General features: G+C 38.3%; 1 protein-coding gene across 1 annotated transcript; it reads right to left on the reverse strand.

The window, feature by feature from the left end:
• Positions 1-212: 212 nt before the first annotated feature.
• On the reverse strand, positions 213-18,534 carry MYEF2 (myelin expression factor 2). Its single transcript, XM_075764936.1, has 17 exons — positions 18,204-18,534; positions 13,454-13,683; positions 12,193-12,245; positions 10,938-10,945; positions 10,735-10,828; positions 9,671-9,862; positions 8,838-8,991; positions 8,367-8,416; positions 8,219-8,282; positions 7,970-8,071; positions 7,720-7,770; positions 7,577-7,645; positions 7,194-7,292; positions 4,145-4,216; positions 2,746-2,954; positions 2,585-2,636; positions 213-752 (listed from the first exon to the last, which is right to left on the reverse strand). Exons 1-17 carry the CDS (start codon positions 18,434-18,436, stop codon positions 589-591), a joined length of 1,896 nt encoding a protein of 631 aa, XP_075621051.1. The 5' UTR covers positions 18,437-18,534; the 3' UTR covers positions 213-588.
• Positions 18,535-19,350: the final 816 nt, after the last annotated feature.

The raw sequence follows: 19,350 nt of genomic DNA on the forward strand, positions 1-19,350 counted from the left end.
TGTCATTAAAGTAATATTAAGTAGAACGAAAACATCACAGCCTAATTGGAGCCCTTTCTTTTAGAGTCAAGAATTACAGTATGACTACAACGCACATAGAAAACCAAAAATCTGAAAAAAGACATCTAGTTTTTACATTACAATGTTGATACACACTGGGGGGGGGGGGGGGAAATAATCAGAAAACACTTAACAAATCCCACTATGCAATCTTGAGATTAACAGAGAAAATGGCTTATTTTATTAAAAACAGTATAACCATTCATTTAAACTGAATGACTAGAGACACTTGGCCTAATTTTCCAAAGGCACTGAGCATCCAAAGCTTCCACGGTCTATAGCGACCTGCAGGTGTTCAGTGCCTCTAAAAAAAACAACAAAAATCAGGCAAATTGTCTTTAAAAACCAAACATAGTAAGATTCAGTTAACAAGTATCACAGTATATTAAACACTATACTGTTAAAGGCTGGTGGGATTTAAAAGTTCCTTTTTACAGCTTTTGTAAGCATACAATGTTACTAAAAATGACTTACTAGGATAGAGAAGCTAAACAGACATAGGAATGTTCCTGAACACACAGTTTTAAATTATGCATTGCGATCCAAGCGTACATCAATTTCTCTGCCACTGATTTTTATGCCGTTCATTATCCTACAGGCCTTTTCAGCAGATTCTGGTGAGTCAAATCTGACTGTTCCACAGCCCTTTGATTTTCCATTCTCCATTTTTATTTCTGCAAACATTACATGACCTGAATAAATAAGTTAAACAGCAGTTATTTCAAGCCTTCAGTGCACTAACTTAAAGAACTCATCAGAAGTTAAAAAAAAGCATTTTTAAATATGGTCTAGAGTGACATATGAAATTAGCACTTTCAGACTGATGGTATATTCCTTCACTCATTCAGGGAAGGTGACACAGGCCAAAACAGCAGTGAAGAGTCCAAATTAAGATCCATTGTTTCAAACCTTTCCTTCACGCTAGCATAAGATGAAGTATGCCTGTATTTCACCTCAAGTTTGAAACAAAGTGCCTATAAGGCTAAGGGAAAGTTTTGTGTTTCTGTTACTGACACTGCCAGAAGTGCGACTACTGACAGGCGTTAAGTGAATTATAGCTCAGTCCAGTCCACCATGTTCATCACAGCAACTTACCATGCAATCACAACAGTGAAGTGATTTTGTAAAGAAGCTGCAGAGCAAAATTAGAACCTTTAAAACAATAGAGTTACCAGGTTAGGAGTGGTGGCAAAGTAGCATGCACTATTCAAGTCCTGCAGTGCCGTCTTCAGGTTGGACACTCAACTCATGAGACAACATTTTTATGTAGATGTCTTGGTACCTCAGAGAACATTCAGTGCCTGAAGCTAATGAGTTTTTACTTATGGTCTCTTGTAGCACACCACTCCTGAGCCCCCATACGCCACTAGGAACAAGAAACTTTTCCCTAAAATACATAGCTTTTTATTCTTAAGTAGGATACAATAGAAGACTGGCCTCTCACTGAAAGAAACTGAACATATGGAGACAAGGTCTTTATATTTCCTTATGATACTGGCGTGAATACAATCTGTTGCTTAAATTTGTGCTTATAATTCTTAAAACCAATTCAACATAATTACTACATCTGTTAGTTGCCGAGTAGATAATGAAAATAATTCTGAACTATCTGAAAGTTGCCCAGTTGAGACTTCTAAAAACAGAGAACCTGTTTCACTGTATCCTCCAGATACAAAAAAAAGTGAAAATCTGAAAATTTTTCATAGATGAACTGAGAGTTCTAATTTATATCAAATCTGCAAATAGGTGTATGAAGACTGTCTTAGGTATCAGTAGTATGTTTTGAATTATTTGTCTTTTCTGTCTCTCCAAAATAAGAAAAGCCATCCTGTAATTCAGTTAAAACTTTCCCTTCTGAAAGTGCGTTTTCAAAACAATTGTGTATATCTACACCCAACCTTCATTTTTCATTCACTTCTGTGAAAAGACAACTTTTCTGAATTAGATAAAAAGATTGGATATTTGTAGCAATCCTTTATCTTACATAAAAAGGGACTTTATTTCTTAACATAAAGGAGAAGCATTACAGCCTGCAAATATGCTAATCAGGATCATCTATTTGCATAAAAACAATCTGCCACTTTGGCAAAATTACTAACTCTGATTTGACGCAGCACCATTTCTGGAAGTAATGCATAACCTGGACAGGTCCCTGCATGCATTTGTCTCAAAATAAATGCTACATTATATACTCTGTGTTGGCCAGAGGATACATGATAACCTGCTCCAAAAAAAAAAAAGAAAAAGCTCAAAGAGTAATTTTATTAATTGAATAGGTTAAAGTTTATAGCAGACGAGCACTCAGCGTCAACATAGCCCAGACTGTACCTTGGTCTCATATGTTATGTCATGCCTAAAAATTATTTATATAACTCAGGAAAGCTGGGGGAAGTAAGAAAGATTAGGCTCGCCAGACTCTTCTTCAGGATAAGGCAACAACCTTGTCTTCCTGTCCTTATCTAACAGAGACCATATAGCACATGAAGTCAATGGGGCTGAGCAGGGCCAAGATTCATATACATACCACATTGACTGAATTTCTCCTTTAGCTTCTGCCAGGTCAAGTCAAAAGGAAGCTAGAATAAAAAAGCATTATGAATAACAAAATATTACAAAGAAAAAAGAGCATGTAATCAAATGTGCACACAAAAGAAGCTCATGGTTTCTATGTATTCAAATGCTTACATTTCTCACAAATATCTGGTTGCCTTTAGAGCCTAATCTGTCTCTTATGCCACTTCCCATCGGGCCAGGCACAAACCCTCGATCGATATCGATGTTCCTGTCCAGGCCTCCACCCATAGCTGGTCCCATTCGATCAAAACCAGAACTCATCCGATCCATCCCCATTCCCATTCCTCCAGCCATACTGTTCATACCACCCATTCCACCACCTACATAAAAGAAAAGGAGAATAAAATAAAAATCTCTTGTTAGTAATAAATACATAAGTATTTTGTAAAAAAAAAGTGTCAAGGGGAAAGTAACTTTAATAAAACATCTGTAATATAAAACAACTTCATACATGCACAGTGATTTATCTAGCAGCATGGCTAGTATTTTAAGGCAAAGTATTAGAAGATATAAAGTGTCAGTTCAAAAATAAAAGGAAAAACCAAACACTATCTAATGTAGTAAAATGTTGAACACAAGAATTAAGATTTAAAGGCTGTCCAGTTTAATTAATAAAAATATGATACCCTGTACTAAAGAGAGATCAAGTAAATGACTGTGGTAATGTCAAGATACAGATAATTTGACCATATACACTATTGTTTATTTTGCTTCCTGCATTCACATTCAACTTTACTTAATGCAGCCATACCCACACTTAATGACACAATCTTCTAGAGAAAGCATATTTTGCAGAGAACAGATGTTACTGCAAGTACTGTGAAGAGCATGGACTTTCCTATGATACATGCAATGAAATACATTAATGTATATTATATAAAGACCTAAGATGAATGGCATTCAAATATCCTATTATAATCTTTCTGGATTCATAATTAAAAATTAATGTAAAGCAAAACTATCAAGATCATTCATGAGGGACCTTCTCTTTAAGCCTTATGCCTCTCAAGATTGCCACTAGCAAGATTTTAGTTTCTCATCTGCTCTACTAGCCTGAGGAACTCAGACATTTGCTGTAATACAAACTCCGTATTGGAGCTTTGCACAAAGTTAAACTGAGTGATAATCTGAAATTCAAGGCTGATTTTTTATTTCAACAATGAGAGATTACTGAAGTTCAGCTTCATGAAGTTCACACAAATAACTGTGCCCATTTGTCTTTTCTGCAACACAAGTTTACTTGAATCACTTCTCCCTCCAAACCAGAAGTTAAAACCATTTCAAAAACAAGATTAAGGGAAAGACTGTATGAGCAAGTTTTCCTCTGAACTTTTACCTCAAGAGAACAGCTTTAAAAAACTATCAGACTTGCAGTCACATGCAACAGAATTCTACTACTTCCAACACTGGCAAGACACTAGCTACAACAAAATCCTCTGATACAGCTACACGTACACCGTATCATTACGTTGCCTATGCATTTACATTCTATTGAAACAAGTTAACCTACTCATTCCAGATCTTACTGGGCCCATGCTAGGCGCTCCCATTCCTCCTGCAAAAACACCAATCATTGCACCACCTAAACAGAAAAAAATAATACAGTGACATAACTGAAACCACCAGTTAGTGACAACAACAAAGCACACACTATGAAGTGCACCAGTCTCAATGTTACCTGGCAATTCTTTTCTACATAACACTGTAACCTGTGCCTTTATTATTCAAACTAAATAGGAAACATCTAGTAACATTCGTTCCTCCTCCTCTATTAGGGAATTTAAGCTACTCTGACTTCTTTCTAGCTTTTCTCCCCACTGACAGTCTGCCAGCAGCACAAACTTCTTAAAACTAAATGAGCCGTTTCCCACATTGGTAAGAACAGCCTCAAAACAGAAGGGTTCGTCTTATTTGAACTTTGTAGTACAGAAATACCTCAGTGTCTCCCATTTTTAAGAAACCAATGCAAAAGCTAGCAGCAGCTCTCCTACTGTCTTCCTTTACTGCATAGGAAGAATGAATTGATAGAATTTGGTGGGGAAAAGGGAGAAAGGAAATCGATGCTTAATAAAAGATATTTGGCAGAACCATGCAATCTCCAGAATGGTATCAGAGACTGATTCTAGAGTGGGATAAAAATAATTCTTTTAATTGAAGTGCTAATATTCAGGAAAGTAATCCCAAGGGAGCTTCTAGAATTGTAGAAACTCAAAAGAAGTAAATTTCTGTCATTGCAGAACAGAGTGGTACTGTCAGTTGCATTTTTCTTGCTTGATTTTCATACCTAGAACAAACAGGTCAGTTTTTACTTATGGCAAAATAGATCAATAGCTGTCATCTTTATGCTAGACACCATTGTTTTAATATCTAAAAAAGGTCACTGCTGAGTCTTCATTAGATTCGTTTTCTCCACACAGTTCAAAACAGCAACAATTGTTCCCTGCCAGTCTCTTGTGGGAAATATTTGTCTCCTTTCAGACAACATGCTATCATAGCCGTACCAAGATCTCAAAAAATATGGACTAGCCTGTTTAAAAAAACCTACCAGTTGTCAACACCAGCAGGATTACTCCCAGTACTTCAGCCAACAGTTTGTATATGAAGATCTTAATAGTTATTCATTAGGCCAGAGAGGGTCTTGTAATAAAACACCAAGTCAAATTTTGAGATTGCTGTCAACATGAGTGTTTTTTGCACCTTAAAATTGTGAATAAAAAAAAAAAAATATACCCACTTTTCCAGAGCTAGAAAACCTTAGTTGTTTGTGAGTGCATCCCAGTTATACCCACTCTCTTATAAAAGGAAAAAGAGTCTCCTCAACAATCTAAGATGCACTTAAAAACCAATCAAAAAAAACCCCACCAAAAACCCCACCAACCCATACCCAACCTGAAAGCTCAAATAATCCTATTAAGATTTCAGCTGTTTCTCACCTTAGAGACATCCTTTACCTGTACATTTTCCCCCAACAGCTTTTCACCAATAAAAATTGTATGCTTGGAGATGCTCTATGACACTACCTTTGATTTTTTTCCTGGATACTTCAAAATTTTGGCAATTTAAATAGCAACTCAAATGTTTCTGCTGCAAATCAAACATCCTGATTTTCACTAATTGATGCCTTAGCCCAATCAAAAACTGTCTTAAGTTGCCCTCCTTGCAACTGGCAGGGTACTAAAGGCAAATGCACTCACAGCATTTCCTTTTAAGATACCATTAACCTAAATATTGTAACAGGAATACACTAGGGTCTTCCATGAATAAACACAATATCTATTAACTATTATATTTGTAAATCCCTACAATTTCCTTCCATTATTTAAGGATAAGTTGGGAAACTCTCATCTTGGTTCTCAGAATAGTATTTAAATGGTAAGATTGCTGACAGGTTATAAGTTGAAGCTTGCTGGATCTAGTGAATGAATTACCCCCACGTCAGTTTCTCACAGTGGCCATGTTCATGCATTTCAAAGCCAATGCTGTTACCAGAAGACTCAGAAATCCATTGCTTGTATGAACATTTGTAACTGATGTGGCTTTGGATTTTCACTCAGGAAACAGATGTTTATCCTATGTTGCAAGTAAATAGAAATCAAGTGTACACTTTCACTCTAAGAGATCAGTTGCAAGACATTAGGACTAAAGCAACGGACAAGCTTATTACATTATCACTTCTACAAAATTACCAGTGCTTGAAGAAAAGCACACAAGAATTACCCTTTGTTATGACTTGCCCAAAATAATAAAAAAAAAAATTAAAAATCAACTTTTAGACCAGATGAACTTTATGCTCTTAGCAGCTCTTCTCTTTCACAGTGGTGAATTAAGGGAAGGGGAAAGGGACAAAAATGGGGAGGAGGGAAAAGAAAACCTGTCTCCAATAATGCATTAATCCAGTTAACAGTATAGTAACAAAGTACAAGAAGGCTCTACTGTTAAGTACTTCCAGGCCTCTTAAGATAGAAAAATATCTAATTTGAGAGAACCTAGAAGTAACAGAATTAACTCTGTCAACAAGACACAATCTATAAACAAAACAAAGCTGGCTCAGTTACAGAAGAGACAAATAAATCCCATTCCAAGCTGATTGAGCTCACAAGGCAAGAAGAAAACCAATGGCACCAGATTTATCATTCCTATCCAATGCTACCTGATTTGCAGTAAAAACAATTTCCCAGCATGCCTTTGCAAAAACATGCTCCTGGAAGTTACAAAGGTGGTACCTGGGCAGCTTGTTCAGGATTACCAGAAGCATATACTTTAATACCCAAAAGACCTAACTCACAAAGTTAACAGTATGAAGCTAAATGCTTTCCTCAAATTGTTATTTTGTTTATATTTTACAGATGGAAAAAAAACCAAAAAAAACCCACACCACACTTTAACCTCCATGCTAAGCAATGGCTATCATAAACACTCAGATTACATCTTTACAGTAATGACTAGGGAAGAGGGGACAGAGGAAGATGACCAAACTAAACCAGGTCTTTCCTTCTTCTAGTAAAACTCTTCTAATACTACATTGCAATTTGCCACAGGAAATGTAACAGCTACCATACCCATCCTTCCAAAAGAATCTCCAAAACCACGGTTCAATGCCATGTCACTACGACCAAAATCTCTGTCCATGTTTCCTCCCATTCCACCACGGAACATTTCTGTAGAGAACAAAGCAAAAAACCAGAGATATCCTGTTATATACATCCAAACTTATGTTCATACAACACTTGTTTCACAGCTGCTTGTTTAAATAGAAGTGGGTTTAATGCACAAGTCAGAGGCACCTATTAAATACTTAACTCTGACACTAGTCCCTAAGCCTCCACTCATGCCACTGACTGTATTTCCTTTGAACTTATCTACATCACCCATATCTAAAGGAGGCGATTTTAATAAATAAATACTGCAAACTAGTAAGTGTATGGGAACAGTGTTCACCTACCTCCCATTCGGTTGATGCCAAATCCTCCCATATTAGGCATTCCTTCCATTCCACGAAATCCAGCAAGTCCTATAAAATAAGGAAGAGCGTTTTCTATACAATATTAAAAAAATACTTAATGCAAAGAACTTCATTGCACGTACCGCCTCCCATTCTATTCATTCCGCCAAATCCTGGACCATCTATCCCCATACCTTTAAATCAAAAAGACAAACACCATTTAGAAGACAGATAACATCCTAACAGAGTTAAAAAAAGCAAGAACAGTTAACATCTCAAAAGCACACTACACAAGGCTTGCTTTGTCAAGAGTATGTCATTCTTCCAAACACAGAAATAACAATTTTAAACTTAAAACTCTGTAAAACTTAAAAATGAAGAACACAGATTTACCTCCTGGACCCATGCTCCCCATTCCACCACCCATGCTCAATTGTGTTGCACTAATGGGCTGTCCACCTGGTCCAAGTCCCATGCCAATGCCACCAAGACCACCTTGAAAATAAAATTAAGTATCACCAGAATAAAGATTTTCTTCGGTATCATAAAGAGACCACAGTAAGCAAAAGTACAACTAAACTGTTCCAAGACTCTACATCAACATATACTAAGTGCAAGGAGTAGAAAACAGCGCATACTCACGAGGTAATTGTGAAGTTTTGCTGTCTGCAACACGGAAATCTTCATGAGGAATTGATTTGTCATCCTGATAAAAAACAAGGATGTTATGCTATGATCCTTTCAATGTTTTGGCAGATGTTTATGATAGGAAGAAACGTAAGCAACTTACCATTTTTACATGCATGGGTCTATCAAACAGGAATTGTCCATTGAACATAGCTGAAGAAAGGCAAGTGAAGGAATCTAACTATAGAAGACAATTTAACTACTTCAGATGAATCACTGTAGTAACTTATTTTATTTCTGTACCACTTCTAGGAGTCTTATCTTTCCTTAACTAATCTTTAGAATATCAATTCAAAGGCCAGAAAAGACTATACAAGCTGTTAGGTATATAAAAGTTAGTTCACACATGTCACATTCCCACGTATTTTAATCTTCTTCAACATTATCAGTAACACCTTTTCAGACCCCAGCAGTAAACTCAGTCACTATTAAAAATGTAATCTGCATAGTATTACACTCTAGTCCCTACATACCAGCTACAAGGCAAACAAACACCATCTTCAGAACTACGCTAATCAGAAGCAATTACAGACTAATACATGTCTGATCAATTATTTTTCAAAACCAAGGATACATATTGCTTGAACAGCTTCAATTGCTTGTTCAAAGGTAACTGTTCCCATTCCTCGACTCTTGCCATCTTTATCTTCTTTGATGTCTGCACGCTTTACAGTTCCAGCAATGCTGAATACCTCCTTCAGTTTCTTCCAACCAACTTTAAAGTCAAGCTTACACACAGAAATACATTAGTGATTTCAGTGCACATTTCTGTTTTGCCATTACATTTGGAAGAGATTTTCTGCACCGTTGCAGCTCTTCAGCTTCACAAAATGCTTGATATATGTCAAATCGCCAGGATTTTGTAATATATACACACTGCAACCAAGTCCAAAAATGTCAACTAAAAGCAACAATTTATACTACATACACTTATTTCACTTTAATTAATACACTGACATTGAGAAATGGATGGGTTCTTGTCAAGAGCAGCTGGACTCCCACAATTACCCCTTGCAGACATAGTAGTCTTTTGTGCAAATAAAGAACTTACGAAGTTCCAACAAATATAACAGTTTAAGTTAGTCTACCATAACTAGCAAGATAAACTGAAGGGTATATTTAATTAAAAAAGAAATGCAATTCTAAATAGAAAGCAAAAAGATGCAGAAGATATTTTTTTGAATCAACAGATGACTGTGCAATAATTAAAAGTGCATGTTAGCCTCAAGAGTTTAATGTATCTTTCATGTCCAAAATCTGACTACATATGCAGGATTTTTAGTTGAATATACTAATTGTGAACTAATTTCTAATTTCTTCTTTATATTAAAATTGAACTGTGCAGGAAATATAACAAGTTTTACAAAGATCAAATAGTACAGTTATAAAATACAGTTTTAAACTTACATTAGCAACAAAGATAGTGGACCCAAGTCTGCCTGCCTGCAAGTTACTGATAACCTCAGGAGGAATGTTTGGATTATTGAGAATAGAAGGTGGTAAATTCATTATTCCAGGTGCCACATCAGGTCCATGTCCTCCTGGAAACTGTCCTCCTACACGCTGTAATGCCCTACGAGCATGTTCACCTTCAGGATCCTGAAACAGGGGCAAAAATAAAACCAACTTAATCGTCAACAAGAGGACTGACAACAAACAAAAAGGTACTATTTGAAATTCTACATAAACCCATCAAAATTATCAACTAATATCCTTGTCCATGTCAGAGGGATCAAGAACTGAATTAGCATGGAGACCTAATTCCCTCACCTCTAGAGGTGGGTCCTTTCAGATGAGGGTTGAGGCATATTGGCAAAGCACTTGTTGAAGAAGCGTGCACTGCCACTTCACATGCTGTACCTAGCCTATGGACAAGTAGAAAAGATTTCAATCTAAAGGACTGTCAGTCTAGCACCTTCTTCCAAGAACTGAATTAATTTAATTAGGTTTTTTTTATTTATTTATTAATACCATTATTAAAGTTGTAACAGGACAAAAAGAACTGCATCAGACACCGTCATATACTACAACACTACAATAGAAATGTTGACATTAATTCCTCTTTCCAGTCAGCACAAGTTCTCTACTTCCAGCCTGAGTTTCACACATACGTAATAGTCTGATACTCAGCTCATTATGCATCGTATTTTGAAGCAAGTAAGCAATGTAAACATAGAATCATTTAGATTGGAAAAGACCTGATGCCACTAAGGTAGGAATATGAAATTAAAGTTGTTCTAAAGAAAACTAGTATTAGATTACTTTTACTTTAGGATAGGTTTTTTGTCAGTTCACTTGGCATAGTGTCAAGACCTTCTGGAAGCCAACAGGCACTTTAGCCCATTAAGAAAATGTCATAAAAAAATTAAACTGGAAATTACACAGCAAAGATGCTCAAAACATGGTATTGTCATCTCAGTAGTTATAGTATCTTCACTATTTCAAATTAAAAACAGCAGCAATAACCATACCTCTTTAATATTCAGGGGTCTTCCACTAAGATCATATTTGTTCATAGTTTCTAACGCTTTCTTAACAAATTCTTCATCTTTGAATTCAACCACACTTAGAGGGAACAAAACATTTAGAGTATTAAAATAAAGTTTAAAACGTCAAAATTAACAGAATGTTTGGATAGTAGTGTGTTTCTACACACATTGAAAAAGAAACTTACCCACAACCCTACATCCATGATGATTTGTCATCATATGTAAAGAGAAGAAAAGAAAATAAAAAGTCATTAGTTAGCACATATGATAGGGCATGTAAGATTCCAGTTAAAGATCCCAGCTCACTGTTAAATAACTATTCAAGTTATTTTCAGCTTCAAAATCCGTAACACACAATCTTTACTGGTAGCCAATCTGAATTTCTCCTACTTTCTCAACATACATACCTTTCAAATGCAAAAGAATACATTATCATTTATTCTATTTGAGCCAAACCAGAATTGGAAAAATGCCACACAGATCCATGTAAGGACAACTGGGGAGAGCAGGTGGGGGGAAAAGGGTGGAAAGAAAAAAAACCCAAAAGCATAAGCAAAAACCAATCAAGACACTCATCATGTTATTAAAGGCTGCCCATTGACTACAAAATTCGAATCTACCTACATCAAGTATACCAGTACAATGAACAAGGAGTCTGCACACCTCTTCAGTATTACTAGCATAATTGAGAAATTACTTTGTAAGAAAATAACCTTATTGACTGCACCAGAATCCTTCTAATAAAGCAAAGAGTTGAGGATTGCTTTAAGTAAAGCAAAGCTGACAGCATGTCTTAGTTTTAACAAGCATTAAAGAAAGTCATTTACAACAATTGATATGCATTTCTCACGTTCTCACTGCAGGTTCAGAGCTAGTATTGGCCAAACTTTGCCTATTTTTAAGACAAAGGAGCTTTAACAATCTTCACTCTTAGTGCCTCATTGCTGGCACTCTGCTGGCTACCAACCATCTCCATCCATTTAGTTTTAAGAAAGCAAATACATTAAACCAGTATTTAGAGTACCAACCCTGCAAAACTGTCAAATCAGGCACTTCAAACAGTATAATCTTAGCTAACATTTTATACTCATTGGCCCAAAGAAGAGAATACTATGCTAACAAAATTTAAATAAAATCAGTGGTTTATTGAACATCCTTTATATGAAACAGATTTGTACCAAAACAAAGATGTTTGCTAAAAAGAATTAAGTAAATGCCATTTGTTAACATTTACAGAAGTATGTTGTCCTTCACAGCCAGCTAGTTTGAGTTGCATGAAAGGGTCAAGACTACTTCTAATACAGAATCCTCAAGGCTATCTTAATGAAAATCAGTGTAAAAATGAAACTTACTTTCCAATAACTGGTATAGGTATTATACAAAAATAAAACTGCTGAGGAACTTTTAAACCTCTAGCAGATTGTTGCCCACGGCACTTACCCTTGATTTTCCTTCAGCATCCTTAAACAGCTCCACGTATGTAACCTCACCAACTACATAAGACATACAAAGGGAAAATACCAAGAGACAATGCATTTAAACACCAGTATCTTTCTTTACTGTGCCCCTGTGCACAACTCTACAGAAAAGCACCTATTATTCACCAACAATCAAAACCAGACCAACGTACCTCCTGTCAATGGCTATATAATTTAGCTAATTTTCAGAAATATGCAGCAGCCACATTCTCAAAAGCTAAGAACAAACAACTATATTTAACCTAATTCATACTACAGATCATATTTTGGCCAGTATGATATAGTTGGTGAACAAATTCAGATATACAGTCCCTTAACCTAACAAATGAAACGTCAACGTTCACTGGAAAGTGTTACATATATCATCCTACTCACAACACCTGTTTTAAGGTGACTTTCTACCTGAATGTCTTCAATCATAAGTTTGCCTTCAATAATAACCAAATTTACACATCAAATATTTCACAGCAAGCCACTCACTTTCTAAAGTAGGAAGTTTCAGTAAATAAACCAATCAAATAGTCACGTCACCTTACAACAGATAAACCAGCAGTTACGGTGTGGGGGAGGGGAGGTTGGCATTTTTCACAGCCTAAAAGCCAAGTATGCTTTGCATTACTTTTGAAGAATCAATTTTTTCAAGGAAAACACAAAACTAACTTTTGACATAATTCATATATTAGCATTATTTTACCCCAAACTTAAAATAAAACATTTGGGGTAGTAAGATTACTCTCTCAGAACTGCAACAATAGTAACAAGCTTTTAATACAAATCTCCAAACAGTCATGGCAGTAGTGACAATGCAGACAAAGTTAATTCCACAGCCAGATTCCACCAAAGAAATACAAAACAACTTTTGAAAGACATCCTTTATTATTCATGTTAACACACTAAATGTGTTGCTTAAATACAACAGCCCTTAAAAAAATCTACAAAGACTACAACTAGACAAAACACAATCTCTTTAAGAAGTCATGAGGTCATGCATATACTCTCTACTGTCACACTAGAATGGCAGAAGATTGTAAGCACTTCATTTACCCATCCTACCCTGCAATGCAATTGTCTCAGATGAAAGAGTGGGAAGGGAGATAGATGTACCAAGTAAAGGCCAACAAAAAAGAAAAAGTCAAATCAAATCTGTGTGGCTCAAAGGACATATACATTGTATTTAAATTCTACCCCTTTCTATGTGAAGTGTATTATAAGGAATAAGTTACCTTTCTCTCTCATAAGATCTTTAATAGCTTGCCACTTCATGTCATATGGGATGTTGCTAATAAAAACTCTATTGCGATTAATAGTCTTCTTCTCTCCAGTGCCTGCATTCTTGTCCTTTGAATAGGGGTGGAATCTATTCTTGCTTCCAAGAGAAGGGATTGCCTTTGGTTTTGCAACGTACTTCTCTTTCACAGGTACTTTCTCTTCTTTTGCTGTCTCATCATTATCCCTACATTAACACAAACAAAAAACAACAAAAAATGTTAGTCTTGTGTTGGATCAATAAACAATTATACCTCCTATATATATAGCTGTATACCTCCTACGCTATTAGGACTTCTAGGATGTCAAATGCTGCTTTTCAAATTAGGAAAAATAAATTCATGTTACCGGTCTAATTCCAAAATACACTGCTTTATCTAGAACAAAAAATAATTTTATAATAGATTTATTCACTACTGTAAGTAAAGAAAGCACCTCTTGCAACTTCAGCTGCATTCCATTTCAATTATGTCTGTCAAGACTCAGGAAGATGGTACTATGAAACTACTACAAATACCAACATACAACTCAGTTGAAAAATAAGCTACAGCATCCATGCTTTGGTGCTTCAATAATTTTCACATCAGACTTGACTAAGTTACACAATATTCACCATAGAAGTGAGAGCTGAAACAGTCTAATGTATGTAATAGCTTGGTATACTTCATTCAGTGTAGAAATAATATAGAAATATCAACTCTAATAGGTTGTAAATCAATTTACATTTTATTTACCACATAAATAATTTTTATTTACAATTTGTGCCAGACTGCTTTTAGACAGAAATTACAATTCAATTAAGAACAACAAATGCTCTTTCACTTTCATTGTTTAACACTACTAGAATTTGCTAAATGCATAGGAAATAGGTGTGTTAAGACATGCTCTGAATCTAAGGCTAATTAATTCACCAGGTATTATCCACTAGAAACAACACCAAAATAGACTTCTGGCCCTCAGTCTTTCAAAAATTTAGTAATAGCAGCTGCCTCCTTTTAAAATCTTTTTATTTTTAGATGAAAAGGCAGGAAAATTTGCTTTCTTTCTTTTAAAGTAGCCCAAATCTCAACATTGATAAAATTATACACTTTTAACAGAGTTAGATGAAATATCCATAACTCTTCAGCACCCCGATAGTGTTACTATCGCAAGGTGATTTAGCATGCTAACAGAGGATCAAGATGCCTGAATTGTTATTTTAAAAAAAAGTGAACTGAAAGAATCTAGTGATAGAGTCACACAAATATGATCCACTAAATAGATGCTACTTAGAGACATACACATCAATGTCTAGTTCAAATCTCATCGCAGTTAATGAGAAACTTAAAAAGTACTTTTACACAAAGGTATATTTTAAAAAGCCAGCTTTAGCAACTCGAGTTAGAACAATTACAAGGAAATGTCCTACAGGTCTGTCAAAAGTGATTGATTGTGAACCCTCCTTCTTAAATTACATCACTGTCTTTACCATTTTTCCCACATTTCAGAAGGCTTAATTTTTATCTCATTTTGACACTTTGGAAAGTTTCTGGTGTAAAACTAACTAAAACGGGCATTTCAGTTTTACAACCACAACATATGGCAAGATCATGGATTTTGATTAACTGAAATTAGTATTTTCAGCTCTCTGCATAGTTATTAACAAAACAGTGAGTAAGTAGCAGTCTTGCACTCAAGAGCACATGCAAGTAAGTAGCCTTTCATGAAGCTAAAGGTATTATCCAATCAAGCTCGGGCACTTTTCCGGGATGAATCAATTCAGATACGTCCACATTTCTCCCATGACTTTTTCCCAAATTTTGAAGTACTCCTATGACACGAACTTCACAGTCCTTGTGTTTACAAGTGGATTAGAAGAGGATTAACAACTGCAAAATGCGTGGACACTCCTCTGGGCGAAGTATTTGTAAAATTTAAAACGTTCAAAGTCAACAACACATTATCTGGTTCAAGCATTCTCCAGCTTCCCTCTGCATCACTCCTCCTCCACACCATCCTGTCTGTTGTGGCAATACAATTCCTGTGTTGCTGTGTAATAAAGTGAAATGGGGGAAACAATGCAGGGAACTGGAGGAAGAGGGGAGGGAAAGAGCAGAGTATCAGGTTTACCAGTCAGATCAGCTCCTTCCAGTCCAGTCCCATTTACAAAAGCAAAACTCCCGCCCAATGAGACCCCTAGTAAAATCTGAGTTCTTCCTTAAGTTTTAGGATTAGAGCAATGGATTCTCTCTAGCCTTTTAAGCTCTTTCCTGCTTAAAGGATTACAAAACAGCCTCTGCGTACTCAATGTAGTGCACAGGAAGAGCCAGGTCTCCGAATACAGAATCCACAGGCTCTACAAGACCTGGCTGTACAAACCAGTAGAGAGCACAGAAGACACGAGCCTGGCATAAACTCTTATGAAGAAAGAAGAAAGAAGACACTTCACTTAGTCTGGGGATCACAGGTAGTCTCCTGAAAATAGAGGATTAATTAAAGTAATCCTTCCTGCAAAACTCATCTGCCAAAACCAAGGGGTCAGTGAACAAGCTGGAGGCAGAGATCCTTCTGTGGATGTAGCTCTCATCCTCCTCCTTGACATTCAAAGTGATGTCATGTTAGTCACCTACAGCCCACAGAAAAGACAGTCTCAGAAACCATGACTTGACATTTTCTTGGAGGAAAAACAATAGTACCCTTTACCTTCTGTATGAACTAATCATTTTATACATTTAATTAATACTTGTCTGTGAAATCACTAGCAGATTTTTAGGGTTGAGAGATGTCTACATTAATATCTTTTAAAAAAGCACGACATTGATTAAAAAGAGCAATTTTTAACTTTTGAAAAATAATGCCTTTGAACTTCCATAAAGTTTTGGAAACAAAAGACAAGGTTTCCATATATAAACACAAAACTAGAAGTCTACAAAATAATAAGCACAAGAAATCAACACAAAAGCCTTAAAAGCTGTTTGGGTTTTTTTAAACAGACTTCTACTTCTCTGCTCACAAGTGTCAGTACAAATAAGATCAGCAGAGACAAAAATGCAAGAGGTCAACAACATACAATTCTAAAGCACATAGATCAGTTTAGCTTTGTTGCACTGAACAGTTCCACTGCTCAATACAATAACCACATAAGTTGAGACCAGGATTCCTCTCCAGTTTCATCTGAGTGCTACACAAACCCGGTTACTGAAATAGGTTTTTTTAAGCAGTACGTTTCACCTGCACACTGACAGCTTAATCCTTTGTACACGTGTTTTGGGAAAGGCTGGAAACTGTATGTGAAAGAGTAAGGTTTGATACTCTGTTACCAAGAACTTTGTATTATTTTCAAATGTAAAATTGTGATTTCTACCATGCAGAATGACTGGGATTTTTCATTTGCTTGTGATTAGTTTTTGGAGGGAAAAAGAGGAAAATTGCTGACAGAAGGAGGGATACAGAGAAATTAAGTCATTATTTTAAGTAGCAACCCAAAAAGGCAATAAAATGTTATATGCCTCAAAGGCGCAAAAGAGTCACAATCTTCCTGTAAAAATTCAATCATAATTTGTGTAGTTGGAAGCTAAGGGCCAGGCTCAGGAAAAAAAAAAAAGCCAACACAAAACTGCTGTTTTATGGTAATGTGAAATTTATAACTCGTAAACTACTTGAATTTCACAGGGAGTCAAGTAAAGGCATGAAATATGCCTTTGTTCCTACAGCTTTATATTGAACTTGATCCCACGTGCATTTTTTTAAATGCAACAGTATCAGACCTGGGCTGCTTAGAACATGTCAAAACTTCACAGATCTCAACGGCTTTGAAGTACTGCAACAGTAGGTCTACTATAAATGTATTTTCCCAACAAGATGTGAATAAGATTAGAAGAGATATGGAAATTCCAATGATGAGAGGCCACCATCTAGTTCATGTAAAGAATGACAACCCTCGAAGCCTGACATCAAGAAAAACCAAACCCATAAAAGGTTATACACAGTATTATTCTACGGAGCTGGTACAGTATGTTCCTTTCAGACCTGCTTTATAAGGCAGTTTACATATGCCATATATGTTAATGTTACTATTTACAAGAAACGTTTGTGCATGTGCGTGAGTTGTTTTTAAAAAGTAAATCACTATAGGGCTCTTACCATTCTCACATAAACAAAGATTAGTTCCGAGTCTTTACAAAACATACCACCACAGAAACAAACCCAAACAAAAGCAGAAACGATCCTGAACCCTTCTAGAACAGATCCTGTGAGACCTGGCCTGACCAGAGCCCCTCACAGCTGCCCTCGGGCTCACACCAGCGAGGCGGTCAGAGCTCAGCCTCCCGCCCGCGGGGGTGGTTTCACACCGCCAACACCTGCGGCCTCCCCGAGCACAGGCTCGGCCCTCAGCGACCAGGAAACTTCACCTTCCCCCAGGCCACGGCCTCCTCCCTCCACCCTGCAGGAGCTTACCGGGCCGGGACATACCTCCCTCGCTACCTCACCGCCTCAGCCCCGGCCGCCTCTCGCCGCCCCCCCACAGCCCACACCGGGGGCTCCGCGCTCGGGCCGTGCGGTGCCGGAGCGACTCCATCCCCCGGCGGGGGAGGAGCCCGGCGGGGCGGGGGGTAGGAGAGGGCCGGCCGCCTTCCCCCCCCCCGCCGCGGCCTAGGCGGGCCCACCGCACCTCCGCGCTTCCCCGGCCGCGCTGCCTCCCTCCGCCCGCCCCGGTCCGGCACACACATTTTGACGCCATTAGCACTGCCTCCGCCGCTCTCGGTTGCTGCTGCTGTCACTGCCGCCGCCTCCTCATCCTGCGGCGGCTGTTGCGGCGGCTGTTGTGGCGGCTGTTGCTGCTGCTGTTGTTGTTGTGGCGGCGGCTGGCTAGCGGCGGCGGCGGCTGCAGCAGCAGCAGCGTTCTCAGCTGCACGCTGTGGCGCAGCGGCCGCAGCCTCCGGCTTGTCGTTCTCCGCCATTTCGTGGCCGGGCCGGGGCCCCGCTACCGCTGGGTTTGAAAAGGGCCCGGAGCGCCTCGGCCTCGCCGCGCCGGGCCGGCCAAGTCTCGCGAGAACGGGGCTTGCGGCAGGGGGGAGGGGACGTGCCAGGAGGCTTTACGGGTTGCCATGGCGATGCCGGTGGGCTGCAGGGCCCGCGGCCGCTATGGCCGCCCCAGAGCCGCGGTGGGCGCTTCCCCCGCAGGAGCGGCGCGGCACGGTGCGGCCGCGTCCCTCGGGTGTGTGACCCAGCGGCCCCGGCCGGCCAGCCCCCGCCCGGAGCAGTGACTAAGCGTCAGGCGCTGCTGCCCACCTCTCACCGCTAGCAGCTCTACCCGAAGCTCGGGCCTACTCCCGAGTATCTTGTCATTCCCACCCCAGACAGGCTTTCTTCCTAAACGGCGCTACCTACGTCTGCAAATTCCCCTTATTAGAAACCAACCGCCTCTTGCGTGGCCAGTGATCCCCACCCAGAATAACTGCAGGCTAACTGAACCCCAAGACAAGCAGTTGGCGGGAGCACGGGCACCTCACAAAAGCCAGCGGGCCTAGCACTGCAGGAATAACGCCATTTTCATATCTGCAAAGCTGTGGGGTGCTAACAATAAATAAGCTACTGCACATTTTCCGCTCTTCACGTTTACATTTCTAGTAACACTGTGCACACCAGCAAATGGTTTCTTGACCCTTAATTTAATTGAGAACCATCGTGCCTATTGTTTGGGGACTATCTGCATTCTGAAGCAAGTCACCTCGTCACTGCTTTCTCTCCTTCAGAAAATAGACTAACATTATTCAAATTTTCTGCTGGGAATACTCAATGAATTAAGTCACAAGCTCCTAAAACAAAACTTGTCTTTCATTTTTCCTATGTTTATAGTCTAGTCTCCTTGTTC

Source organism: Balearica regulorum, chromosome 12 (genome assembly GCF_011004875.1).
Source record: "Balearica regulorum gibbericeps isolate bBalReg1 chromosome 12, bBalReg1.pri, whole genome shotgun sequence".
Classification (NCBI taxonomy): domain Eukaryota; kingdom Metazoa; phylum Chordata; class Aves; order Gruiformes; family Gruidae; genus Balearica; species Balearica regulorum.

Excerpts from the sequence above, each read along its gene's own strand:
- MYEF2 (XM_075764936.1), bottom strand. The coding sequence starts at position 18,436 with ATGGCGGAGAACGACAAGCCGGAGGCTGCGGCCGCTGCGCCACAGCGT. Across the intron at positions 7,646-7,719 it reads AATGAATAGAATGGGAGGCG|GACTTGCTGGATTTCGTGGA; the intron begins GTACGTGCAATG and ends CTTATTTTATAG. Across the intron at positions 4,217-7,193 it reads AGATTCTTTTGGAAGGATGG|GTGGTGCAATGATTGGTGTT; the intron begins GTATGGTAGCTG and ends TTTTCTGTTTAG.